Source organism: Paramacrobiotus metropolitanus, unplaced genomic scaffold, assembly GCF_019649055.1.
Source record: "Paramacrobiotus metropolitanus isolate TYO unplaced genomic scaffold, Prichtersi_v1.0 Parri_scaffold0000033, whole genome shotgun sequence".
NCBI lineage: Eukaryota > Metazoa > Tardigrada > Eutardigrada > Parachela > Macrobiotidae > Paramacrobiotus > Paramacrobiotus metropolitanus.
The window spans coordinates 845,870-873,863 of record NW_026570253.1 but is presented as its reverse complement, the minus strand read 5'-3'; the positions used below and the strand labels follow the sequence as shown (position 1 = coordinate 873,863).

The 27,994-nt window shown below is 42.3% G+C and overlaps 3 protein-coding genes across 9 annotated transcripts; 1 reads left to right on the top strand and 2 right to left on the bottom strand.

The window, feature by feature from the left end:
* Window positions 1–1,064: 1,064 nt before the first annotated feature.
* Window positions 1,065–10,001, bottom strand: LOC129589227 (uncharacterized). The gene is given in 16 exon segments (XM_055483826.1): window positions 1,065–1,925; window positions 2,181–2,220; window positions 2,222–2,302; window positions 2,638–2,754; window positions 2,841–3,098; window positions 3,476–3,526; window positions 4,604–4,736; window positions 4,918–5,132; window positions 6,582–6,719; window positions 6,814–6,885; window positions 7,066–7,113; window positions 7,882–7,998; window positions 8,260–8,436; window positions 8,809–8,924; window positions 9,042–9,219; window positions 9,344–10,001. Coding segments are annotated over 15 exon segments (2,403 nt in total). The 5' UTR covers window positions 9,151–9,219; window positions 9,344–10,001; the 3' UTR covers window positions 1,065–1,194.
* Window positions 8,945–11,523, top strand: LOC129589219 (SUMO-conjugating enzyme UBC9-B-like). Of its 2 annotated transcripts, none has more exons than XM_055483817.1 (5): window positions 8,945–10,014; window positions 10,216–10,293; window positions 10,464–10,484; window positions 10,572–10,642; window positions 10,849–11,523. In XM_055483817.1, exons 2-5 carry the CDS (start codon window positions 10,250–10,252, stop codon window positions 11,220–11,222), a joined length of 510 nt encoding a protein of 169 aa, XP_055339792.1. In that variant the 5' UTR covers window positions 8,945–10,014; window positions 10,216–10,249; the 3' UTR covers window positions 11,223–11,523. The 2 variants fall into 2 exon arrangements, with proteins under 2 accessions (XP_055339792.1, XP_055339791.1); XM_055483816.1 differs by having other exon boundaries at window positions 8,948–10,014; window positions 10,244–10,293.
* LOC129589217 (uncharacterized) lies at window positions 11,238–27,458 on the bottom strand. Of its 6 annotated transcripts, none has more exons than XM_055483811.1 (23): window positions 27,332–27,458; window positions 25,879–26,141; window positions 23,022–23,398; window positions 22,363–22,490; window positions 20,945–21,265; window positions 20,094–20,206; window positions 19,678–19,745; window positions 19,390–19,505; window positions 19,292–19,330; window positions 19,065–19,226; window positions 18,159–18,851; window positions 17,557–17,945; window positions 17,155–17,417; window positions 16,893–16,997; window positions 16,651–16,830; window positions 15,832–16,161; window positions 15,336–15,678; window positions 14,371–14,926; window positions 13,299–14,039; window positions 12,829–13,009; window positions 12,495–12,760; window positions 11,872–12,047; window positions 11,238–11,786 (listed from the first exon to the last, which is right to left on the bottom strand). In XM_055483811.1, exons 2-23 carry the CDS (start codon window positions 25,954–25,956, stop codon window positions 11,586–11,588), a joined length of 5,826 nt encoding a protein of 1,941 aa, XP_055339786.1. In that variant the 5' UTR covers window positions 25,957–26,141; window positions 27,332–27,458; the 3' UTR covers window positions 11,238–11,585. The 6 variants fall into 6 exon arrangements, with proteins under 6 accessions (XP_055339786.1, XP_055339790.1, XP_055339788.1 ...); XM_055483815.1 differs by lacking the exon at window positions 27,332–27,458 and having other exon boundaries at window positions 23,022–23,259; window positions 23,332–23,398; window positions 25,879–26,564; XM_055483813.1 differs by lacking the exon at window positions 27,332–27,458 and adding an exon at window positions 26,262–26,564.
* Between the last annotated feature and the right edge of the window lie 536 nt (window positions 27,459–27,994).

The following is a 27,994-nucleotide window of genomic DNA, read 5'->3' as shown; positions in this document are numbered from 1 at the left end:
CGCACGTGATCTTGTCGTCTTGTCTTGTACCATCTTGTCGCTGGACCTTTGCGCAAAGGTCCCACGACAAGATGATAAAAAAACGTGAGATACAAATTATTCTCATACTTCTATTAACTAAAAAAAGATTTTCCGATTGAATTAGATATCCCTGGCCGCGACTAGAAAAACGTCGCAAATTAGAGCGAGACGGTACTGAACAACCCGTTGAATTCAAGCATTATTATAACACAACTCAGGCATTATTGTAGCATAAATCATAAGTCGGCTACCTTTCATGTTAAAAAAGGGTCAAAAAACCGAGTGCGAAGGACTGAAAGCCTGGAAATGAAAGTATTCCGAAAGCAATATATCATCAAATCAAAACGACTGTTGAAGAAACCACGCTGTTAAAGAATTATTATGACCTTTTGGATTGCAAAATTTGTTGGCTTATTGTTTTAACTAGGTTTTAGAGTGGCTTTTCCAAACTTGTCATCAGCCGCCGCCCGTCGGACAAACTATGAAATCACGCCGGTAGAGGTTACAACTTACAAGACTACAATACAGTAATATACCGGGTGGCTGAACAAAATGGCCCTCTGTTTACTGAGATGCGCTGGGTCTGAGTATTGCTTCATTGGGAGGATATTAAGTTTATTCAAAAGAGCAAGTCTATAGCACATAAAAGCTATGTCAAACCATTAGTGAAAAAATATTTTGTTTTTGTCTGAATTATTTTCTAAAAATTGGTAGATTTAAATGTCCTGGAAAAATAATTCAAATTTGCAAATTTTCAAAGTAAAATTGTAGATATTCACCGAAGTACGTTACTGTTAATCACGTTACTGTTTCGGAAAAGGAATTGTTCCTGGTTTTTCACTGCAGTTTCCAGATATGCCGAATCGAATGGCGTTAGCAGTTTTTCGATCAATTTTTTGGTTTGTTCTGACCAGATCGAACGGGGTTTTCCGTTGTAATATAGATCTTCTCCGTGATACGTAACAGTGAGAATGCGCTTGCGTTTAATTTCACAGTCATGTACAATCCTACCATAGAGAAAGATAACTGATTAGTGAGTCATTTTTTTCTGTGGCAGTACCCTACGGGTTCTAACCAGTCTGACCATTACTAAGTCTTAACCAATAACAAAGCCACGAAAGTACTGTAAGTAAAAACTATTTTATGCGGCATTTATGTACGTCAGCTTGAAATCTATCTTTTGGATGACTGCTCATCCAGGGCGTCATAGGCCCGGTCAAACTGCATGAGGACATCGTCGATGAGTGTCTTCTGCGCCGGATACACGCCGTCCACCAGGTACACCGCGCCGCGGCATTCCGGACTGGAATTCTCCGCACTGTCACTGTGAGAGTCGACGGAATCCACCGAATCCCCGGACCGCTTCCGGCGCCAGTCATTGTACTCACCGGAGAACTTATCGGCCATGCGCTGGTTCAGATTCGTATTCTGCATCTTCCGATTGGTCACGCCGAATTTGGCCGGGACTTCCGTCAGCGAGCGCTGATGAAACTGACCGTTTTTTTCTGCTTTTTTATTATTGGCTTGCATTTCTTCCCTGACCAAAATATCCGACACCGTCCCGATGTCGGCGCCGTGCCGGTGCATGGGATTCTGCGAGTAGGTGTGGGGGCGGGGCGGGGGTTTGTAGGGGGCCGGAGGAGGAGGGAGGGGTGGTGGTGCGTGGACGTCGGCGGCGCCGATGCTGACCAGGCGGTTGGCGTATTCGGCCTCCTGCAGCGGAGTGATGGATTTGATGACCACTTTGATTTCGCCGGGGGCGAAGTGTTGGAGGGACGGGGGAGAATGGGCACTGGCAGCGGGGTGGGGATGGAGACAGCGCCGTGTGACCCGCTGCGCATCGACAACGCAGTGCCGCAGGCCGAACCGTATTCGTAGGTGGGCAGAGACGGGGATGGAGATTCCTAAAAATAAAGGTCATCGCATAATTCTGTACATTTATCTCATCGTCAGTACACGGGAAAACAGCCGAACTATCTCGTATGGTGTGTGTCATGATTAGATAACTGCAGATTAAAATTTCAGATGGGGATGCAGTTGCCGGTAATGGTATATACGATGGCTTGATATCGTACGAGTATTTCCCAAGTAATACAAGACCCATAAATCGTATTGCCAATGCGATAATACTAATATTACCACTGCAGCATTTATCGCGCTGGCGGAAGTGCGTCGTGGTTTGTCGACCATGATGTAGTTTTTCTCTCCACAGTGTCACTTGTCGGACAACATTGGCTGCATCTTCATAAGACTCGTCTTTGTAAGCCATGGCTTTAGCAGTCTGTCAATAAACAGCGGCGCAATGAATCCATGGTTTCGCAGTTGCATACGCAGCGCAGCAATGGTTAATCTTAAGTCTAATCCAAAATTACCACACATACGTTGTACTCGTATTCAATACAATTTCAATACCTGTAGACATTATACTCACGTGATTTTTTATTATGCTTAAAAAATCGTGTATGGCTATGTATCTATCGCTGTATGGGGAACTTATCCTGTTTTTTCGCTATACAGTAAAAAAAAATAAACTCGTTATAAACGAACAATCAGACCATTGTGCGACTACGCGCGTCGTGGTTAAGTACAGCAACTAGCTCGACCAGTTGGAGTCACCTTTTCCACTTCGTCAACATTGAGTCCCGCTTCCTCCAGTTCGGTCTGAAGGTAAACCTGATAGTTGCCGGATGGACAGGCTTTCAGCATTTCGTTCATCATGTTTAGCAACGATGCCTAGCGAGGGAGACGTGCCAGTCAACAACAAAACTACCTCGACAGACGACTGCAGGTACTTGTGACGTGTCACCGGTCAGACCAACCTTGAAGAGCAGATTCAGCTTCCCGTTGGTCTGCGACATACCGACGAGAAAGCGGAAGCGATCGTGCTGTGCGTAGCGCAGACGCAGCGTGGTGAACTGCTGCAAAATCGGTCGCAGGGCACCGCTGGGATGCTTGTGAATGAGATTGGCCAGCAGATCCATGACGGCGATGCGCGATTGCATACACGGACTCAGTAGCGACTGGCAGATGATCTCCAGATTCCCCGTGTCCACTTGCAAAACGCCGCGGCAGCCATCCTGTGGCGCAAATATACTCGGCATTACTTAAAGTTAAGGGTGATAGTTTAAAAAAATTTATAAAAGTAAGAAAGCCTTGGAAACTGCTAGAATTTATGCACGCGGACATCCATAGAACAAAAAAGGGCAAGCAGTAATGTCAAAGAATCCAAAATTTCTCCCTAATATTTCCAAAATTCGGTTCAAATTTATTTTTAAAAAACTATTAAGTTTTAGGCTAACCCAACAGAATATAGTATTTATTCCAGATAATATTTCAAGGTAGTTATACAGAATGGATGGATGTGTTTAAATTGGTTACTGTATTACCATACTTACTTTCTCACATGACTATAGAAACAGAAGCAAAAAAATTTGATATCAAGTTAATTTCTTACCGGATCCCGAGTCGCAAATTTGATGCACATTATACAGTGAAATTCATCAACCTACAGTAAAAGGAGATAAATACTGTTGAGCAAGCCTTTCCATTCAGCGTGCACAGACAAAGCTACAGACGTTTTAACCGTATTGTTTACTCTAACAACGTCTGCAATGTAAACTGTTATTGGAAAAGGTCAAGATTCATATTCATATATTTCCTGTATCATATTCATATATTCATATATTTCCTGTATCCTTACGTAATATTAAACAACTGACCATAGATGAGTTAAAATGCCATACAGTATGTGTATCATGCGTGCATGAACCATTTCTGGAAAAAAGATAAATTATGCTTTAAATGAAAAAGCTGAAATGAAGTATGCATTTCAAGCTGAAATGAAGTATGCTTTTTTTAAATGAAAAAAGATATGTTTTAAAGTTTTAAATATACATGGTATAATGATAATCAACGACAATGTCGAAAATTTTCTTTGCTAAAGTAACATGATGCAACACGTTCTATGGTATTGAGTAACGTGGATTGATGTGAAATGTTTTGTAGAACGATTATCTAAGAATATTTCCTTCCAAGAGAAGTCAGAACAAAAAAAGCTTCGAACTAACTAAAAAATTAACTTCGAATTGTTTGTAAACCGTTCAACGTCAGCTGCAACCACGTCAAACTCTTTCAACAAGATAATGCTCAATGGCCAGTGTTCTACGATTTTCATACAAGTATACAAGTCGGTAGACTGAAATAAGTGAAGCAGCTTTTCTAGCCTTTCAAAACCACCATTTCTACCTAAGTAAAAAGTTCCTTACTCGCTAACAGCTATCTGCTGTAATAAGAAGGTTCAAAACATAATAGAAAAACACATGCAAGAATTACGAGTTTCCGTTTCGTAACTGCCAAAACATTCCTTAGCAGTTAAAGGATGTCGAAAGATTTATCGAATGGCATACGGAGAATAGAAAATAAACCAATCAACCTATAAAACAATGATGTCTCAGTGCTTAGCTTGAATAGCTTCCTATAAACCTGTGAAAGTTAAACTGAATAAGGTTCTAAGGTTCGATAGATTGCAAAAGTAAACATACAGAAAGCATACTTGTGTACTACTGTAACACGACGCACGTACCATTTTATTTTTCAGTTCGTCCACATCGTCCTTAGCGTCAACGTTCTCCCAGATTCCAATCTCGTCTTGCAGCTTTTTTAGCGCTTGACACAGCATGCTCACGCCGTTCTGCTGAATAAAGTCCATACGAAAACTGAAACAATAAACAGTGAAATCCAAAGTTATAAATGCGCAAAGCTTAAAACAAACCTTGCGTACTGCTGCTAACAACAGCCAATTGACAACAACAAGAAAAAAACCGGCACATAGAATTAACAAGATTTAGCAGTTATTTAGAGCAGGAATTTAAGCTTCGTGCACACCGCAGCACATACTTGGAGGCAGTCATGCTGAAATCGGCTCTGAGATTTTTCATCAAAGAATACAGCAGTATGCTGCGCTTCTCCGTTAAAAGAGCCGGCGTATCCGCTGCAACCGACCCGAAGGGAATTAAATTACGCGACGCGCTGAGTGCGGAACGGCGAAGATTCTGGATGAAATAATGGGCTTCAAAGGCGGCTTCCTCGCCGGTGTCCACGGTGTGGCAACTCTGTGCAGCCAAGCATCAAACCCCAATATCAATACCATGTACTCAATGAAATTCCAATGAATACTTACAACGCCATAATAAACCCTTATCCTTATTAAATAAAGGAACTTACAATACTACTGCGATGAGGATAACTGGGATCATATCAAAATAATGTCATATGCTGTTCTAAACCGCCTGCGACAGAAAAAAGAGAAAGGAAAGTAACATCAGCTGGAGAAGCGTAAGTACTTATGCGTATAACAAGTTTGCACATACAGCACGCCGTTATTCGCAGCAAAACGCCGAAGTGTCAAAAAACCGGGAAATTAATCAAACCCCGTGTTATACTGTATCATAGACGTCAATTAGCGGGACAAAATATTCACACACATAAACACTGCTGGCTAGTCAGCTAAGCGATCTGCATATGATCTGTGCTCTTTCAAGAGCCGGCACATTATCGTCGGATGCTGCAGTGCATCACAAATTACAAGCCGATGTGTTTTCTTGTGCTATGTTAGGCATATGTGCAGCGCTGTAATAACTAATAACATGAATTTTGACAGCTGCGATATTCAACACAGAGGTTGTTAGCTGATGGCTGCCAACTGGTACATCCCATGTTTAATTAGCTGCCGGTTATTATTCAGCAGCGGCGGCAAACTGATTTGAAAGTACCCAGCAAATACTGGTGTACATAAAGTACAACGTGCATTCGGTGTTGCTTTTTTCATCGGCGGTTATTCAACGGCTATTACAGCCGCAGCGAGGATGATGTACGGATCTGTAGCGGAAGATCCATAGCGTTAGGAGGCTTGTTTCGAGAAACCGTTCAAAAGGTCAAAGCGCTAATGCCAACGTAATCTGGAAAATCTGGGTGGATTGGCCCCTCCCACTGGTACACAAGTATTTCAAACATCTTTTACCACGGAAGTCTGCGTTTCGGGTAAAACATCGGTTCCATGCGCAAATATCAAATCTGCCAGAGAACGAGGTACATCTGTTTATAAGTATCTCAATATGCTAATAGTTCGGAATCCACCATATTTACAAATTGAAAGCTACCGGATGTATGTAGAACTTCAAAGGAGCGCACTACAGATAGCACAACAAACAACAAATAGTTATCAAGAATACAGGTATCAAAGCGAAAAATTGGAATTGATACAAAGTAAAAACAAGCAAGGAATTTTCCTGTAACAAAGTGTTGCTACTGAAAGAAAAAAATGTGTACACTGTACTCGTACACATAAATTATTACTAGCCAGCAACAGACATGTGCGTTTATTATTACGTACATGATTTACTTACATCTAATCTGTACAAGTGGACAATACGCAAGAGTTCGTATTTACGCTGGACGCAGTTCACAATCAGTTCGGTGAGCAGCATAAACAGATAAATATATGTTGCTTGCGCAACAGCTTAACTTAAGTCAAGCAGTCTGCCGGCCAATTATTGACTGACCTGCCGAAAGAACGATTCCCACTTTTTTTCAACCGACTGCAGTCGCAATCTATCCACGTGCGCATCACTTCCGGTGGCATTATCCATCGGTACTTTTAGCGCGTGTTGGCCGGTGTCAGAGTAGCTGGTATGGCTGAGCTGTATTTGCACAAGGAAACCGGACATTAGGTAAATCTCCAATGCAGACAGCAATCGCGCCAACGAATAACCAATATTACCAGCAGGATCTCACCTTCAACGGCACCGTCTTAGACGACTTCCGTCCGAATGTTTTCACTGTGGAATACGCCATCGGCGGCAAACACTAACAAACAGCTTGAGCGTATGTACAAGAAACAACAGTCAAACTGGTTACACGAGCGGCCAGTCTGTCGTCCTAACAGTTCCTTAACGGCAACACCAGCCAGTTGATAATATAATTTGAGCATTTAAGTGGATCGTTGAGGCAAATTTTAATGCAGCAATCCGATCACAACACACACACCGTTATACGCATGCCGATCGGCTGGTGGAAATTAGTTGGACATTGCGGCTAATTACTGGCCCCTTGCGTGAAACATGCTCGCTCGACGACAAAGGTGGACACTGGTAAAAGTGTCAGAGAATGTGCAATGGCGTCAATTACATGTGCTCTGCATTTTCTCTGTTTTCTGCGCTCTAGTAATTCTCACTTGGGCGCATCCGAATGCTTGCCAATTTCGGCCGAACTCAGTTCACTGTAAGCCAAACGAAATGACTTTCTTGGAGAAAACACAATATTATTCACCAATCAGCATCTGATTCAGCAGATCGCTAACGGATATCCCGTTTGCAGAAATTTTACGTGATTTCATGCAAACATTTCTTCGCCATAATTTTCTGTAAGACCGACCACAATATATCGAAATACCATTCGCAAATGGCATTAATTAACGGTCAATTATTCAGTTTAAAAGCAACTCGCACCCAGGCAATTCAATGAACTAATTTACGGACAATCGAACAAAACTGTACTGAATTTTTCTATCAGCAAAAAACGCCATCGACATTTTAAACTGTTTGCACCGTGCGCAGACAGTGTTGGCACTTGGTACAAGAAATTTCGGCAACATTTTGTAGCAACCGTTTACAGCTATAATTATTAACATTGATATTTAGCACGACTTATTTAAACAGCGGCCAGACAACTGAAATAATTTTACACCAAAATCTGTGCAGTAAAAACTGAGAAAAATAGGCTGTCTCGCACAGTTCCAACCATGTGAACGATTTACCAGAATCAGAGTCCTCAGCCGATGCCGAACTTTTACATGGAATCTACCACCATATTCGCAGAGGAATTAGCATTGGATGACACGCCATCCATCTGAGGCTTGTCGTCCCAATCAATTTTGCAGCGGGTGATACGGGGATTGTTGGAGAGAATGTTACGCTCCAGCTGCAAATAGCGTTGAAAAACAAAATTAACTGATTATTCTCTGCTCTTTTTGATTTTACAGTACACTAAAGACCGCAAGATATCTCATGACTCCTGGATAATACGAAACACTGTTCCTTTCATCTGAAACAATCTTAAAAATCTTCAACACTTCAACTGGTTTCTCCCGAAGAAGCTTCGATTTTACGAGTCGATTTTTACAACGAAGTGGAAAGTTCAAGTCTAGTCCAATCAAAGCATGTAAACAGCATCCCAGCGTACCTTCTCAAAAAGCGGAGTGGCGGGTGGATTTTCCTTCAGTTCCGGATCGGCATAGTCAATATTCACGTAATATCCAACACGAGAGAACTCCTTCCCGCGATACGAGGCCGTTATCATCACCACTGTAATACCGATGACATCATCCACTGGGATTTTCTGGGGATTCGGAGCGGGAGCCTAAAAGTAAAAATGCACAAACTGTCAAGATAACAAGTATGCTAACAACCGTTCATTTTTCCTTTCATATCGGTTAATTTTTGGGTGTTAGCTATTATTTTTTTATAAAATTACAACATTCTTCACCTTAAAATACCATACAAAATAATTTCTCAAGTAAGTAATGAAAGTCCAATACTACAGTAATGATGTACTGCAGAAAAAAGCATCACGGATTTCCAAATTTGCAGTACAGTACCTACTAACTTACACTTACAGTAATTAAAATACCAGTTGTGATTTATCAACAACAAAACTTGCAGAATGTTATTAGAAGTAGAACATCATTTTATGTTGAAAATGTAACCGTTTGAAATTGAAACTGCAGCTAACCCGAAAAATAAACTGATGGCGCCCCGTGGGGATGGGTCCAACGACAACCGCATCCAGCAGCTGATCAAAAGACATGCTCTCGGCCGATCCCACATAGATGATCTTCCATTCGACATCTGCATCAAAGTGACTTCCATTAAACCAACCAAACCGTGCGTTAATGACGAGCGATTCCACAAGAAAAGGGTTCAGCAATCATCAGTCAGCGACAGTTTCCTTCGCGACACGCTCACCTTCATTTAGATCTTCGTACGCTTCGAAAGTGATTTCAAACGCCAAGGGATGGAAGAAGTTGGCTGGGTTCTCCAAGACCGTCACGTTGCTGATGTTTAGTTTGCTCATGGTGGAACAGGTGGGGAAAGGACGAAGATGTCGCACAGTTCAAAGGATGGTGAAATCAAAATGTTCAATCTGCAAATTACAGCAGTTGTCACTGAGTTGTAATTTGTGAATTATCTCGTTATCCAGTGGGGTCCGCCGATCTCGTGTTGGGCTGGGTTTTGCACACAGCTCCGAAATTACGGCCGTTATTTACCGTGCGGAAGAATCACGCAGCCGTGCTTCAAAACAGACTGACAGTCTTGGAAGGGGCCAGCATGGAAGAATGATAAACCAGATCTAGAAATGTGGCAACAATTTCTGTCGTCTGAGTCAACACTCAACAGCAAATAAAACCTGAGTCTAAACTGCGTCGATCAGAAATCTATTCAGAAATCTCGGATCCCAGATTTTAACAAATCTCTGGCTAGCTTTTTCCAACCAATAATCAACAATCCCAAACCCAGGAGCACCAAGGAAATTGAGGAAGACAGAGTCCAGTGAAAGATCCACGAACAGATGAACTCCAAAAACTAGCAAAATCACAAACGAAACGACGCTGGCCTTCACGCCCCGCCCTCGGTCCCGTAACGAATTCGCGGTAACCAATCGCACATCCCGATATCGCAATGTTTATAAAAGTTACGGAACGGTACGGCACTTCTTCGTACTTGTCACTTGTGCTTGCGTGCTGCAGCTTGCCACTTTTGTCCTCTTTCTGGTTTTCCACACTACTTTCCAAGTTGCTCTACGGTCAGTTTTTCAGTTTTTGACTTGATCAGTTGATCTGCATAAATACTTTTGTTTTCCTTAAAGGCTAATTTTGGAGATAGATTTGTTATTATATGCGCAACCTACTGCATCAACACAAAATTAATAACTGAAAAAGTAAGTGAAGAATAAGATATTAAATAAATGAAAAGAGACATGGTATCGTAACCTGATCGTTCATGAGCACTTCGGAAACGACATCATTGCTGATTTTTTGGGTGCTGATGTTTGAGGCTGATTCTGCTCTATCGCGATAAGTACTGGTTTCGAGTTTTGAGATATGAATCATTTTGTTTATAAAGCCAAAGCCATTTTCAGACTGATTTATCGGCATTCCTTTTGAAAGGTAATCATGAGTCTGGCGCTGAATCGTTTGAGGGAAGAACGCAAAACATGGTAAGGAATCTCTCGACTTTGTTCAGAAGCCTGCACTACTGCATAGCTTGGATAGGCTATATAGTATTAGTCGGCAACTCACCAATTGCCGAAACTCGTAAAATTCTGGGCAGTGTGCACATCGGTCTCTGGCATTTTACTGTAATTAATTGGATTTTTTCTGCTTTTAGGCGCAAAGATCATCCGTTTGGGTATGTATTTGTGCCTTATGGTACAAACGCTTCTTTTGGTTGTAAACCACTAAATGATTGATACTAATTGGCAAAAGCCTCCTCCAGGTTTGTGGCCAAGCCGACGGAAAATCCTGATGGCACCCTGAACGAGTTTATCTGGGACTGCCTCATTCCAGGTACATAGGTGCCGAATTACCTTCGTCCTAGAATATTTTTTGGAAGTTTTCGGGTTTCATTTGATGAAGCACAGAAAATGTTAGTATTTACCTGCAGTGGATTCAAGTTTTTATCGTTTGATGACAATAATCATCTGACTTATTGTTAAATTGCATTTTTAATAGATTGTTTTGATGGCATAATTTTGCTTCTACTGTTTCGGCAGGCCCCAAGGGTTCCATCTGGGAGCATCCACCATCGGGCAGCTACTACCATCTGAAGATGAAATTCCGCGATGATTATCCGGCCACACCGCCCAAATGCGTCTTCGAGCCGCCGTTGTTCCATCCCAATGTGTATCCGAGCGGCACGGTGTGTCTGTCTATTCTGGACGAGGACAAGGGCTGGCGCTCGGGCATCACGGTGAAGGAGATCCTGCTGGGCATTCAGGATCTGCTGGTCAATCCCAACGAGAAGGATCCGGCGCAGGCCGAAGCGTACGGCGCTTACACCAAGAACCGCGAGGAATACGTGGCCAAAGTGAAGGAACAGGCTAAGAAATTCAGTCAGGCCAATGTTAAACCAGCTGCCAAGAGTTAATCTGTGCGTGGATGGAGATGCTTCAACTGCTCTGCGTTTAGTGTTTAATTATCGCAATGTTCTGCGAATCTCGGTTCAGTATACTGATGATATAAGACTGATTGGTAGGCTTCGTATTGATGTTCATTTTCTAAATCCACTTTTATCTGTATTACGCCCAGTCTACTCCATTTGAGGTATCAGATTTCTTCTAAAAGAACTTATCTCCGATGTTTGTGAATGGACTGAATTCTTTGTATACTGTAATTGACTGTGGCTGTACTGAAGTAAAAATACAATTTTTCACACTTTAATCAAACAACTTGCTTAAAATTTACAAACACGAAACAGCGGATGAGCATTTTGCACATTATGCTAACAAAACTATTCGGTCGTGGTCATTTGGCTCATGGTCAGATAAGGACCGATTACATCACCGATCCATTTCCGGTGCTGGTAAATGTCCGTGTACACCGAGGGGGCCATCCAGAGAGAATCACACACCGGCTGGAAACTGCGGATGCCCACCACTTCCCACAACTGATTGGCATTCCGACAAATTACCGGCGCGCCATCCACTCGACCCTGGCGACAGATTATTCCGTTTTTACGATGTTATTTTATCAGTTTTGCAGTCGGTCTACACTCGCACTCAAGTTTCAAACTTTACCATGCAGGGACTTCTGTGCGTGGTGTTGCGGAAACCGCCACACAGCATAGAGTCGGTGATCATTCCGTTGTAATTGCTAGCCTGATTGCACTGCTCCGGGGATATCAGCGGAGTCTTCCAGAAATATAGCTGTCCTTCCGACCGTCTACTCATCCGTGTGCCAGGAATTTCCGTTACTACAAAACAAACTGAGCTTAGTTACAAAACTCATCAGTAATCAAACGCTAATTTATTTTCGCCATCAAAGGAGATTAATGAGATAGCAATAAGTGGACAAAAGAGTGCATGCAGCACAGGATCGTATACGAGTACAATTACGAGTATGTCAATCTACCTTGCTTTCGATGCACAATTGCACATTTACTGGACTTGGACAAGAATGTCCGAACGCAGTCGGCACAATCTGTTGGTTCGTTCACAGCCCAAATTACGTAACAAAGTTCGTGTTGTACTTAAATTTGCGATAAATAAAACGACGTTTGAATAAACCTGGTTTTAATAATGATAGAAGTTCATACAACAGCCGCAAAACTCGCATACGTAGATGGCCGGCATGACTCCGCAGACTGCAGAGCATCTAGGAAGTTTCGAGTCTTGCAAACTTTTTATTTCGTTCAACGTACTTGAGTACAAGTATCCATAGGATACACACGACGCGTTGAGCGGGACTGGACTTCTCGGCGTCCACACAGCCGCATTATCCTCCGAACTAGAACCCATTTTTAGGCTTTCCATGGCTTCCACCAACACCAGATCATGTTTGGAAAAGTAGATATTAAACTTGACACTGGGATGGGCGACGAACCGTCGAATCAAGTGGAAGGAGCCCTGATCCATGGAGTTGGGATTGGAAAAGAGCGCCCAGTCCACTGGCGTCATCGTGGGATCCCTGAACAACCGTACAAGCACAAAGGTCACCTGGAGCGCTATCAGAGAAATATTTAAGCAACCACCTACGCTTGAGAGATGCATTCGTAGGAAGTCAGAATCCAGCGCGAATTCAATATAACGCCGACGCAATCTTCCAGGTCACCCTTCAAGTACACCAAGAGGACAATGTGGCGGTACTCGTTGGGCGCGGCTTTGTATGCCACAGATGGGTCGAGGTCCGTCAGATCGAACTGCCAGTTGCCGCGTTCTGAAAAGGGATCAGCGATTTAGGCATTCAAAAGTGCGTTTAAACCCTTCTGTGTTTAAGAATTAAAGAAGTACGTTACCTATTAACCGAAGTTTAGCTGCAGAATTGATAAGGCATTCGCAAAATTCGAGCCAATTATGTCAAAGCATGTATAATAATCATGTATACAAACCATATACATGGGAAATATTTTTATTTTTTGAAAAATGCAACAGGAAGAGATATTGTACATAAGAAAAATCATAGAGGTTTAAGAAAGAAAAAATGCAGTTGCACTAGTAGGACTCACTCTGAAACCCGCAATTTACAGACAAAGCCAGCGATCCGTTGCACTCCGTTGTGACATTCTTAGCAGCTAAATACAAATTGACGTTGGCCGTCGTCGCATCCCGTCCGATGACAAACCCCGGCCGCTTCCCCACCCCGATCGCCTTCGTTCGATTGGCGTAATCAAAACCCAAATCATGACACAATCCAACGCCCCATTGATCATTCCGCTCCGTCGTCCCACTGTCACACACCGCCATCCACTCCGATCCACGGGCCCGCATCTCCACCACACCGCCCATCGTCCCGTTGACACGGGCGCACTGACTCTCATCGGAGAAATCCGGACAATCGAACGCCCCATCGCACACCTTTTCCCACGGGACACACCCTCCACCGTATGTACAGTGGAACTGATTGGTGGCGTTGGCGCACACTTGGCACCTCTGGTTGGATTCGTCGTCACCGTACTGGCAGTCCTTCTCGCCGTCACACATCCACGAGAGCGGGATGCAGCGGTCTCCCAGACACTTGAAGTGGGTGTTCATGTTGCAATCTTTACAGCCTACTTCATCGCTGGCGCCGGCCGGACACTGGGCGCGCGCATCGCACACGGTGCGGCTGTCCACGCAGCGGCCGTTGGTGCAGCGGATGTGCGACGCCGCCGGGCAGCTGATGTTCAGGCAAATGTCCGGCTTCTCGTCCCAACCGTCGCTGCACTGGAAGATTCCGTCGCATAAATATTCGGTCAGAAGCGGTGTTCCTAAATCAAACAAACGCACTGAATCAGGCCTTGGAAAACATTTAATAAAACTTTGCAGAACCATTGGGGCTGGAACGTAACTTTATATTCGGAAAAAGCATAATCAAACTATCCCCTTATTTAATTACTGAAATTATTCAAAAGTTCTTGACCACAAACACAAGCAAAATTATGTTTTAATAATTTTGAAGTAAGAAGACGGTAAAAACATGCCTTGAAAAAGAGAAAAAATTACTAGTACTATAAGAGATCATCAACTGACTACATCTAACCATAAGTCGCAAAATTATCGTAAAACAAAAGAAATTTATTGTTTGTCATGACAGCATACCATCAGGACACTGCAGTTTGAATGGCGATGGTGATGTCGTCGTGTCCGGTACGAGCATTGTGGCCACAGTCGTATTCACCGGCACACCGGTGATATTTCCGAAGACATTGAACAATACCGCGGCGAATCCCGCTGTCGTGCTATTCGACAGTTCTACCGGTGCCGACGTGGTAATATTGTACGTGTCATTCCCGTACTCCGCTGTCACCTCATCCAGATCATAATGCACAGTCTTCCGCGAGGTCACTGTCGTCGTCACAGTCGTTATCGGCGGCGTGATGGTAGTGTGCAGCTCGTGCGCGGTTGTAGTGAAGATAACGTGAGAGTCGGCGGCAACTGGTTCCATGTAGGGATAAAAGACAGATTCATCGGTGCGCGGCACGTTGGACAGCGCTGGTCCGATGAGATCTCGGATCCAGTCGACGGCGTAGGTCAAATTGGCGAAGACCAGGGGTTTGGGGGTGAAGTAGCCGCAGTGGTGTTGGTAGCTGAGGAAGCCGCGGATTTCCCATGCACCTAAGATGCTCTGACAAATCATCGGCGACACGGCGTCCTCCTGCAAAAAAACATTGCACTTGAACTTGAAATTGCTTTACGACAAAAATACCATACATATTCTAAGTGTGATTTAAGATGGATCGGAATATTTGAAACAGTGATTTACATGCGAAGCTTTTCATACAAGGGTGCTTTTGATATACAGTACATCGGTACAGAGTACAGACTATGTAGGAAGCTATCGATCGGCTCTGCCATGCAGGTTACAGTGGTCCGCAAAATCTGTTCACGAGTGTTTTGTTATACGAGTACCTATTGACAAAACTCCTTTATTAAAAACTGAGCTTTCGAAGAGCGATAAGGAAAGCGAAATTAAGACGTATTATTACAGTATTATCATATTTTGGTATGGGAATTTAAATAGTTTAATAACAGTTACTGTATTTTTTTGTCAGAAGACGACATACATCACACATGGGCAGTGAGCTGCGCCAACACTCCATACTTCCACTGACCAATCCGGCATAATTCCGCTTCGAATTGCAGTCCATTTCGGCCACGCGTTGCAGCTGCGATGCCACCACGGTACTGTTATCGTACAATTTCGCCAGTTTGCACAAGGACGGGTTGGAATTGGACGGCAGACAAACGGGAACAAAATTGGCCGGGACTACGCCAGCCACTTTTAATAGAGCAAAATCGTAATTGTGCAGCATGCGCACCGTCAAATGATTGGGATGAAGATGCACCGCAGTCACGTTGGTGTGGAAAGTATTGGTATAAAAGGTCAACTTTATCGTACTGGCCGGTCTAAAACAATTTACACGAAAATCAGTTGCGAAGAATACTCTACAGATAAAGTTGTCCAAATATTGTAATACGCTACAAAGTAATTAAAATACGTCACAGAATTTTCAGAATGCTAATCCACATTATTTTTTAGAAGATAAATGAGTTCAGTACCTATTTTGCAAACAGCTAGCGGAAGTCAGAATCCACATGGGTGCCACCAGGTATCCATTGCAGACCGTGAAGGCATCGCCTTCGAACATAATCTTCACGATAGCTGATTGCAGTTTGACCTGATTGCCGACACCGGGGTCATTGGCGATTTGGCACCGGAAGCGTTCACAAGTGATCCCGGCTCGGGAATTAGGATCGAGGCAGGTGTTGGGCGTGGTGATGTGCAGCTGCTGCAGCAAGGTCTGCGTCGCATTGAAGTCCGGTTTCAGCCAGAAAATGTTGCCGGTATCGGTGGCTGGAGCAGGAACGGTGAACACTGACATGGCCGGTCTAATGCGAACATTTGAAGTTATCAACTTATTATATAAAAATTGGCATAAACAGTATTGTTGAATTACCGTTTTAATAATCAAAATTATAAAAGTGTCACAGTACAGGAATATTTTAGTATGGCAATAAATGTTAATTATATCACTTTAACTCTATTATTATTATTATTAATTGTTTGTTTGTTTACCATTTATTCTTATTTCCTAACACTGTAATTGAAATTATTTGGCAAAATGACGCAAAGGATGATTAATCATTGACCTTTGTTTGCAACTTTGTTCGTTCTTAACTGACCGCGAGTATTATTGTGCAACATCGAATCACAAACAGTCAGGTAACATCGGCTTTTTTAGCTCAGAGGAATAACTATTTAAAGCGGATGTTGTTGTGTTTGTCAAATTAGTTGCTTAACGCACATGACTATGTCACTATAAGAAGAGGTGCTACTTCATTTAAGGACGCTGTTTAATGTCTATAATGTGAGTTTACCGGTATCCAAGCTTTTGGCAAATGTTATTGGCCGCTCGCTGGTTCCATCCGTCCGTGCAGAGATTGTGCCATTCGGTATCCAACATTCGGGCTTGCACTAATCCAGAATTTTGTAGCTGGAAGCAGTCTGTTTCGTCGCTGTATCCATCTGGACAGTCCACCACTCCATTGCAGCGCAACCTGAGAACTTATGCATTATTAAAAAGTCACCAAAACTTTATCGTATAAAATGTATTCCTTACCTCGCATCAATGCAACCGCCACCGCCAGCACAAGAAATTTTTCCGACATCACACTGGCAGTTAACTTCGTCTTCTTGATTCAAACAGTCAATTCGCCCATTACACCTAGCGCAAAATCAAATGCATCAGAAACACACCAATGTTTTATTACTCTGTTTGTGTTAATCAAACCAATGCCCGAAACGTTTTTGATTCGGTGTTAGTTTACTTAGTGAGCTTCCATGCATAATACTAAATTGCAGTTTACAAAACATTCCCTTACCTCCAGTGCAGTGGAATACAACGTCGGCTCTGTTGGCAGGTAAACTGATTGGGACCACTGCAAGTGTGATTAGCATCCGTTCCAATGCAGTTTAACTCGTCAACCGGCAAGCCCATGGAATAGCAGTCGCCTGCTCCATCGCAGCGGTTAGCGTTTTCCAGACAGTATCCCGTAATACACTGGAACATTCCCGACTTTTGGCAGACGCTTTGTGTGCAGCCAAGCTCATCAGATCCATCACTGCAGTCTTCCATACCATCGCACTGCACAAGAAGTACATTTCATGCATAATGTGCATAGAGTACACTTCTTAGTTTTATCAAACTTTGACGTATCAACAGCAGAAGACTGAAATCTTATATATATTTGTGGAAAAGAGGATACGTAATCATTGAGACTGACCACAAGCCCAATGGGTACACATGCTCCGGACAAGCACCGGAAGTTGGGATGGCAGTCGGTGCAGTTGGCCTCATCGGTGCCATCCTGGCACTCCGGCACACCGTTACACACCACCAAGTGCGGAACACAACGGTTCTCCTTACGGCAGAGAAATTCGTCGCTATAACACTGCGCAACTGCGATGGCGACAGAAGCAACGGGTGGCGGAGTAACTGGAGCAGTCGTCAAAATGAGAGGAACGGTTGTGGTCACCGTTAATAATGGCTGGGATGCTGCCGTAGTGGCAAAGGTCATTGGTGAGGTATCTGGAATGGTGGGTACAGTTGTCGCAACGGCAGCTGTTGTCGACACGGCCAGGATGGATTCATGATGAATGTCCGATCCATCATCTATTTTGTCGACGTACGTAATTATAGTTCAGTTCACACCACCTCAACATTTTATTTAGAAAACCATCAGAATCGGGGAAAAGGTTTAAAAATTAAAAAAAAAGGAATAATTTGTTTGTTATGAAATGACGGCAAAGTAATTTTTAGTATTTGTATTGATAATCGGAATTCAACCGGTAATTAATTTATATTATAAAGATAACTGAAACTGACCTGCAGTGGTGCTGGTATTGGGCGGCATCGTCCATCCCTCATGCTGACTATTTTCTTGGTCCAGCGGAACAAAACCAAAAAACGTGTTATTTGCCACCGACACATTCCTAGTGGACTCCACCGGCAATGCCACAAATGCCGCCGATGAATTAGCGGACACGACAACATGGGTGGATTCCGCCTGGACAGTTTCATTGGGATGGATAATCGCCACGTCCAAATGCCCCATCGGCATCGCTGGAGACGGCGTATGAACGCTTTCCAAAGTGCTCGCGGCGACAAGCAATTCCGTCGTTGCAGTCGCCGTAGGTTGCGGAAAAGTGTTGGTGTGTACAGATTCCGTTGTTACAGTAACTGACGCTGATTCGGATGACAGTGCGGGCAATAGCGAGGTCAAGCCGGGGGTGCTGTTGAGGGCGACTGTGTGGTCCTGGAGAAGCGGAAAGGTCATGCCGGTTAAAGTTGTCGCGCTAGTAGAAACCAGTGTTGTGGTTGTTGCGGTGTGTTCCTGTCCGGAAGAAGACGATGCGAAAGGGATGTTTACCGTTGTAGCAGTCGAAGATCTTGTGCCGGAGGTCTCTGGTTCGGTAACGGATGTTTTAGTTATTAAGTGAGTACTACGTTCCGTCGGTAGAGTCTCTAAACCAGACGTTGCTGTGGCTGATTCCATATTCGGCGCTTTTGTAGTTCCCGCTAAAATACTTATACGTAATACAGTCCGAAAACGTGTCCGAAAATAAAAGCATCACGCAAAAACGATCTTCAAAATCAATCAAAAGCGAAAGAAAGCAAAATACAACAGATGCAGGAATCAATTCAAAATTTTAAAAGTTGTCGAAATAATCATGCTTTCACAAAGAGTTTACCAGCTTCTTAAAATAGCTACATAAACCATAATTAACTCACCTTCTTGCTCCACAACTCCAGTGATCCGCACGCATGTGGTTCCGTTAATTAGTTTGAAAGTTTTATTATCCGGGCACAAACAATACTGTCGCATTTCCAGTAGGTCAAATTCGCACAAATGTGAACAACCGCCATTATCCACTCGACATGTGTAAAAAATACCTGCAAAATCATATCCCGTGGTAAAGCGTCATATGTCTGCTTTTTGCCTGTAGTCCATATCGTACTTTTTGCCGATAAACTGTTCCGATCAATAAGATAATTTCCTGCAACAAACAATAGACTTTACTTTCGAACGGTAAACGGCGTTATATACGATACTCACCTATGAAGTTATTGTTGAGATCCAAATGATTGTTTAAAATGGCAATAACACTAACATCCCAGTTTTGCGGTGCTTGATTCCATAAGGACTGATACTTTGCTATCACACTTCCTGACCTGAAAACATGGAATAACGAAGTTTTATAAACACAGGAATAATAAAATAATAAGTAAACAATGTAATAGTTTTTCTAATAATTAAACTGTAAATAAAAAATTGTTTCGTCCCTTAAAATCAGTCGGTATCTAAAACCATTACTTGAACACAGTGAAAAATTCGATTTCCTACCGCAAGCTCATAATTCTCGTAGCATTGTAATTCGCTCCATTCAGTGCTTTGGCAAACAATTCGTTCATCTAAAAGTACAGGAGATTTACATTCATTTCTCTGCTGCTGTCTGTATTATCGTTCCTGGTAGCAGTAGGGACAAAAATATATACATAAAAATCGAAATTTAGGTATAATCTTTAACAATAACCGATTTTTATTAAACTTCCGGTATTGAAACAACAATAATATGGCGCTAATTTTTTTGCTACAAACTTAAGAATACACGACAAACAGAGCAATGCCGACCACAACAAGGTCACTGACTGCCAGCGTCAACTGTCCGTTCAATATGGACAAAAAGGTCAAATTGTTTTCACTGCTGCGCTCTTTATCAGGCAGACAAAGCGCAGTGTTTAATGATAGACAACACTCACGTAAACAGTTAGGTCGTTGGATGTGTACTGAAATATCCAGGATTTACTGTCAGCCAGTGCCGCTTGGAAGTCCATGTTCATGATGCGTAGTTCCCCTTCAATGGCTTCAGGCACTATCAACATACACAAACACGTATATATACATAAGGATAAAGGCCCCGTGTATTATACCATCGCCTTAGACACAATCGTCTTTACACTTTGCATAATAAATATTGCTATAAAGGATTATTTAACACGTTTTCGTGAGGACGCGCATCTTGGCCCGATCAGCGCTGGTCGGCTTAGGAAACATACTCGTATTATACCCCGAATAATGCATTCTACATGCCCATGTCGTCGGCGCTTTGTTGAAATTGGTGTCACGGTCTAGCGAACCAGCGTCCAGGATTGCCGGTGTTATCTGCCGACCAGGACATTCGAACATTTATCAGCGGATACGCGGCGGTTTACTCCTCTCACTGTTTTAAGCAGGGAGAGAAAACTACGAATTTCAAAGCCACAGAATAATGTCTGCTGATCTTATTTTTATCCGTGGACAAGATAGTGTTCTTGTTATTATAACACTTGTTATTCGATGCGGTGGTAAGCTCGCAGCTGAAGTTACCTGTGATTCTTACCTGAACCTCTAAAACTACTTGTAATGCTTTATGCAGAAAGATTAATGGCAATTATACAATAGATCTTGCTACAAATCCAATATTTTAAAATTTGACCGAATCCGCTGCATAACAGTGTACAAGTAAGTAATATAATAGTTTTAACAAAATTTTAACTATAATAAATTTTTACTATAACAAATGGTTACTAACTACACTTAATTTGCCCCACTGGGCTGCGTTGGACTGTACCTCCATCGGACGGGAGACTGACCGCTTCCAGCCCAGCGAGTGTGACACCGCCAGCCGATGGGCGGCGCGTGCTCTGTACGGAGCCATTGTCGGCGGATAGCTCGAACGGATGTTGTCGTCGCCACTCTTGCAGCGCCTCATCCGCTTTGGGCTCCCTGACAGCACTTGGAATAACAGCGGCAGCTATCTTGGGCTGGCCACTGTTGTCCATATTGTCCACTTCCTGCACTTCATGCACATCGACATCCAGTCCCGCCGGACTACGCAATGCCGGCATCCGAAGCTCCTCCTTCTTAGACGATGTATTAAAAATAACGCCAGCTGAAACAACACAGAGATATTTCACTAAATCGTTAATAAAATTTCTCTGAATAATGTTATCACAGTCTTTATCAAACATGCCACATAACTATCATACTGCGCATCAGAAATTCAGAATAACAAGAAAAGCCTGCACTGGACTGCGTAAAAGTTATAATTAACGTTACTTAAAATTTTAACTTCGGATTATTTTGTATTTCTCCTGGAAAGTGCTCGATGAAATAATCACGAAGTTCTGAAAATCAGCGCTAGCGCATTGGAAAGCGGGCAAGAAATTTTGATATATTCAACGATATGTTCAAACTAAGTAACCTTTTATATTAAGCAGTAAAGCTTATTAATAATTTCCTTGCTGGCTTTGCTCATAACAAACAACAAAATAACACGAATATTAGCCCTTGCACCACGAACAGAAGTACACATTTTTTTACTGGAAGTTTCTTGATGTTACAAATGTGCTGCAAACCGTCAGATTTTAGATAATTGTTCAAACCATCAAAACCAGTATAAACATTTTCTTATAAAAACTGCCACGATCAAGTATTGTACCGTGAGCCAAGAATTCAATGAAAGCTGACTTGTCAGCCCATAACAATCAGTCTGGACTGTGATAATATTTCTCTGGTATATTGTTGACCTGTCCGAAGATAGTTTTTTTCCGGTGTCGTCAGCGACACACAAATGTCTTACGCTGCTACCACAGCCGGAGAGAAAAAACACAGACAGCCACCACCGTCATATTCTTACACAACACAAGCCGGCTTTGATATAAACAAAGCCAACAGTAATTTGTACGTATTACTTCATTTTTCACAGATTACTGGTTTCATTGACAAGTTCTCACGGTCGTATTCATAAAAAAGCCTCAGCGCGTTCCTCTGATTAGATTATAATTTTTTTCGGCTAATTATATTATACCGCCGGTACTTTGACCTTATACACCAATTATGATATAACAATCTGTCAACAAGAGACTCTCTTGCATTGTTTGCCCTTAATCAATCGGTCTATGCATTTATAAAACAAAGCACACAAAGTATACTATTATAACACGAAAAAACAGTTGAAGTACAAGTACAAAGTGTTAATGTACGTACTTGCGCCAAGACTAGCCAGTATAATCGCAAGAATCACAGTCAAACATATGCCGCTAATACATATTGTCCGCCTCCAACATTTGGCACCACTGTTGCGGGTGTCTTTGGTAACGTAAAGAATTTCCCCTCTGCAAGTCAAAGAGAAACACATAATTAAAATATTTTCAGGAAGAGACAACTTGGTGTGTGTACTCTGTATGTGTGAGCAGCAAGAGAGTGCTTCTCATAATTTGGCTGGTTAAGTGGCGACCAAGGTTGGTCAATTAGATTTTCGCGGCACGGCGCATGTAACGATCAACGATTATCCGTTTAAAATGCTCCGTCAAGATGTCAGATCTATCGGTAATTTGTTTGAAGATACGACTAACTAGGCAAAACCACACACGCCACAAAACGACCGCTTAAAAGGGAACTGAGATTCAATAACACTTATGGCACTTTTCGCCAGTTTTCAAGCTTTTCATAAACGTTGCATAAATACGAGCACAAAATGCAAAAATATTTAGGCATTAAGGTAAGCTAACTAAATCGTTCAGCGAGACTGTTGAACATACGAAAATGCAAACGAAAACATATGCAATATTCAGCATAATATTACAGTAATAAATTACTAACATGTAAACTTTCTTATGTGGCAATAAAAGCACTGAGTTGCCTACCTGAGAAGCTTTCTATGGGCATTCACAGGCATATAGTAAGCGGGCACTTCCCGGTCTTCCGAGGGCGAATACTGAGGATTGGAGGAGGAATGAGCAGGGCTTTTGCTGTGCGGACGGGACGACGGTTTGGTCACGTAATGACCATTGCGTTCGGGATACACATGCACACCGCCTGAGTCGGTGTCCACGGAGGATTCATGGACGAATGCCGGGTTGGTTTTTCCCGACGTGGGGACATCTGCTTTTGAAACCGGAGAGATGGTTGATACGCTTCTGGTTGGGTTGTCATTGGACAAAGTCTGATACGAACCGTAGGTAGAACCGTTCGTGTGCGGATGCGCTGCCGGTCCATCCATGCTGTCTTGGAACGTGGGATTCTAAATCAAAAGTCACCATCAATTAACCGTGAAAATATTATAAAAGAAAAACCTAATTTAACCTCGTTGTCAACCTTAGGGCTTAGCTTCTTGCATTGGACAGTTTATAAGAATTTTGCTAGCCTTCTCTTAAAAAGGTGGAAATTTTCGTGTTGGTTTGAGCTGCGAAATTTTAAAAACATTTCTTAGCTACTACAGTTTGGCTCTTCCAATTCGCGTACTGCTTTAATCAATGACGAGTGCGGACATTTCCTGGGTCAACCGCGAGTAGGCAACAGCACTTCCGGTCATTTATCAGCGAAATCTATGAGGATTAAGCCACTACCCGCCCGTATAAGGAAGACAGTTTAAAAAACAACTGTAAGAGTAGACTAACACACCGTTACGCACGTGTCTACGGATAGTTGTAAATAGCAACTGCTACAAAAAAATAAATAATCTCTAAAGAGCATGTAATCAACCGAAGGTCAGAAGTTTTCTCACGGGCTCAGCTGTATGGATAAATAATCCTTGGAATTAATCTACGGAAAGTGACAGTTATGGCTGTTTCTGCGAGAATCAAAATTGAGCAAACGTCAGCTGTCGGAGGGTGTTTCAGGTGGAAGAGAAGGGAAACCTGTTTACCCCACCTTCACAGTGCGCTTATTACGAGCGCGTATATGCATAAAAGGCCAAATGAACCGGGCAATAGGATGAGGACAAAGGATACACTTTCTGCTGCCCATCCACCTGATACCGTGAACGGCACATATATTGGGCCTGTCCACGGCAGATTCTAATAAACTCTGGCATATAAAGCCCGGCTTCCATCGATCAAGTCAGACGGAAAGCAAACAGAGCAACTGGATATTTCGAGTGGTCATCCGAAAATGTTTTCCAGCAAGGTGCAAATGGCCATAACTGGCACAAATACTCGACTTGAAACTATTATTAGCATTCTGGTCAATATGTTAGGAAATATACGTCCATGCGGTGCAAAGGTCGCAGTCATCACAACACAAGTTAGACAAGCAGAAAGTTACACAAGAAACTTTACAGATGTGGACAATCTCTAAAAGTGTTTTCTGAGCAGGGAAAAACATGCCACCCAACAACACTGACACCAGGTTTCCGATAACGTTAAAACAACAATATTTTTAAGAGACGAACATCCATGTTACACCTAAATGGTAAACCTCGATTTGTAAGTAAATACTTCCATCAATATATGACGGTATTCGTAACCGCAACGTAAACAGCAACAAGGTATGATAGCACTATGAAAAGCTAAAATGCAAATGAAATCCCTTGAGCAAAATACATGCACATTTAACAAATTAATCACAATTTTAACAAATTAATCACAAATTTGAAAAATATTGACTTAGGTTATTACTTATTGGTTAAGTCCGACTGTGAAAAACAGTACAGTAATCGATCCGTTTAAAATACATAAAAACCAACATCTAAAGTCCGTTTAATTTATATCCGTTTACAAGGCCGACAAACACATTTCATTTAACCGCAATCGTAAAGAAAGCACTGCTGTAACTTACTCTATAATGTTGATAAATTTCCAGCTCACGAGCGGGATCATAATCGCCCGATGTTGGTAGAAATGTGCGAAATGTTCGTACAGGATCTACATGATTATCCATCATTGTCGGTTACGGAATGAACAGGGCCACGGAAGGAATACCACACAAGTTACAACACACTGGAAGCGACCTCATGGGAAGGGGCAACGTGATTTACGCCGGGTGGCCAGATCACACTGCACACCGTGCATCGTTGGGTAAATTAAATTGTGCACTGCGTTTCATTACGCATCCACTCAATCACAACTGACCAGCTGAACACGATGGCCAGCGAAGGTAATAGGTGCAATCTGGCGTCATATCAAAACCATTTATCGGCACTCTTGGCGCTGATAGAGAAGTGAATGTGAATTAAGCGGCGACGGAGAAAATACAACGACGCGCGCGCGATCGAATTGTGTGCTCGTAAGAACAGACTGTGTGTGTGTCATGTGTGTATGTCTTCCGCGCTCTCTCACTTCCCACGAACAATCATCTTCCATTGTTATGTTTTTTGGAACAGCCAGCAATATGCTACTTAAAAAACGCGAGCGATTATCCATCGGATATTGACGCCTTTTCTGCTGATCCAGTCAGCAGAATTGTCCGGCGGGGATATTATGCATTTAAGCTTAAAGATGTATACGGTATTGCGTAGTGCTTCGATAAACAATTCGTAATCGCTACTATGTAGTAATTCCTTCGCTGCTGATTTCGGCTGACCTGCTCATCTATCAACTGACATGTATATTCAAAGCCAGAGAAAAGCTACTAACTCTTTAAATACTGTCATAAGAATAATTTGTAAAAATTCAGAAACAGATCATTAAAACAAAATCCCGCAACGAAATTTCTTGAATTAAAGCGTTAACCGCGATTTACTTCAGTAAATAGTTAACTCGGTTTTACGAAAATTTTGCTTACCATGACCGCACCGTCCGGCTTAGCAGAAATGGGCGAATGTTCAGAATCGTGTTTCATCATCGACTGGAATTTAAGCATCAGAATCCGACAACAGCGAGAAAAACATGAAAAACTGTGATCACGAAGATATCCGTTCAGAGCATTCTTTCACTTGTCAACCATCAAACTGCCATCCACGGATTATACTCCACAATGCCGTTCGGATGCAGCATATTGCGGAATCGGTATTCACAGGTGCCGGTTGTATCCACTGTCCAGAGCTCCTAAAGGAAAATCGATTCGCCTTGGCTGACTGGCCGGGGTCACTCATACAAACTGGACACACAGAATGAAACAAACAACAAGCGCTGCACTTATTTGCCCGGTTAGGGACGAATATATACTTCGAAGGTGGATGAATGCATACACACACATCCACACACTCTCTGGCGTTGTATTCTGTAATTATGCTCGGTGCGGTGGCAGTTTTATGAGCCGGTAGCTGTGGTCAGTCAGTTATAAAGAGAGCGAGAGGAGAGACAACCGTCCACTTTCACTGCCGGACTGTACGTGATGGAAACTATTATTCGTTCCACATTCCCCCCGAAAAATAATTACGCCCCAAAAGTGAGCGCAAGTTTTATAACGGTGTGGGAATGTGCCGCTGATGATATTAGAGGATTGAATGTAGGCCGTAACAATGTAAATCTCGTGGGTTAGGATTTGTTTTATTATGCAGCGGTATCGAGTGAAAGTGAAGAAAGTGCCTAAGCGCGTCAAAATCCGTTAAGCACCAATAAAGTTCAAAGGAAAAATTAGCCGCGCCTCTGTATTATGAATAACGTTATAAGCCATATAAACGACACTGAAAGAGTTTTTGTTTGGTAAAACAGCCGGTGTTACACTACCTGCTACATATCAAATTTAAGGCACAATTACATATTCCTTTAACTAAAAATGTTTGCAAAATACACAACATTTAACTTATCGGGATCAGAATGATTCGAGTTCCGGTGCCACAGTGCTGACTGCATGGCGTAATGAGTATCGTACTGCATAGTTCTATGGTAATTCTGTTCTGCGCGCCATGCTATATACAGTGAGATCGCCGAGCATACGAAGAATAAAACCAAGTTATAAATGAAGTCGTGATTTGCAATTTAATAACAAAGAATGCATCTATGGAGACATAACACTTCCGAGAGACAAAGACTACTGCTCTTCATATTTATTTCATTTAGACTTTATGGTTAGTGCACTGCAGGCTTTACGAAAAATTAGTAATAACACGCTCACAGCGATGCGTTCTGTTGGTCAGATAAATTATAAGTTTTTATTTACATATATTTAAATTTAAACTATTTATATTTTTAATCCAAACGTACTAAATATATTCTGTAATATACAATATTACGTGTAATTACATACATCGAAAAAGAAACGTTCAGTTTATTATGTCCAAACTGCCACTTACTTCTGAACCAAAAAAAGGACACCGAAGTTGATAAAAGTCGACGGCGTCATGATGCCGGTACTTACTTCCGGTAATCAATTACGAAATCAAACAAAACTTTGAAATGAAATTGATGCATGCATACAACCTGCTCATGAGAAACAACACTGATCGGCAGAAATTACGCAGTACTTAAAAGTGTTTACGTGCAGTTATACATACCATCGACGGCCAAACTTCTTAGAAATTTATGATCAATTCACAAATAAATTGGACTGGATCGTGGGAATAAATGTTCTCCACAGAATCCGTTATGACTTATGAGCGTCACAAAACTGTGCCATATGATCGTTCGCTCAAACAGAACCGCTGTTCGCGGTGCCAGATTTGTACATTGCTTGCGCAATGACGACAAAGGGAGTAATGAACCAGTTAATCCAACAAAATTGCATTTGATCTCAGTAAAAAAGTTAATTTGTCACACAACGATAAATTCAAAAGCTCGATGTAAACAAAACCTTGCAGCTCTCGATCGAGAAAAACAACGTATCAATGAAAACACATTTCCCTTTAATTTTCTCAGAACTAGCGAACACATCCTTCGAATTCACTTACTGTTTGCAAAATGCAGTGCTTTAATCAACCAATGATTAATGCTGTGTATGTTATTAATGTTTTACTCAA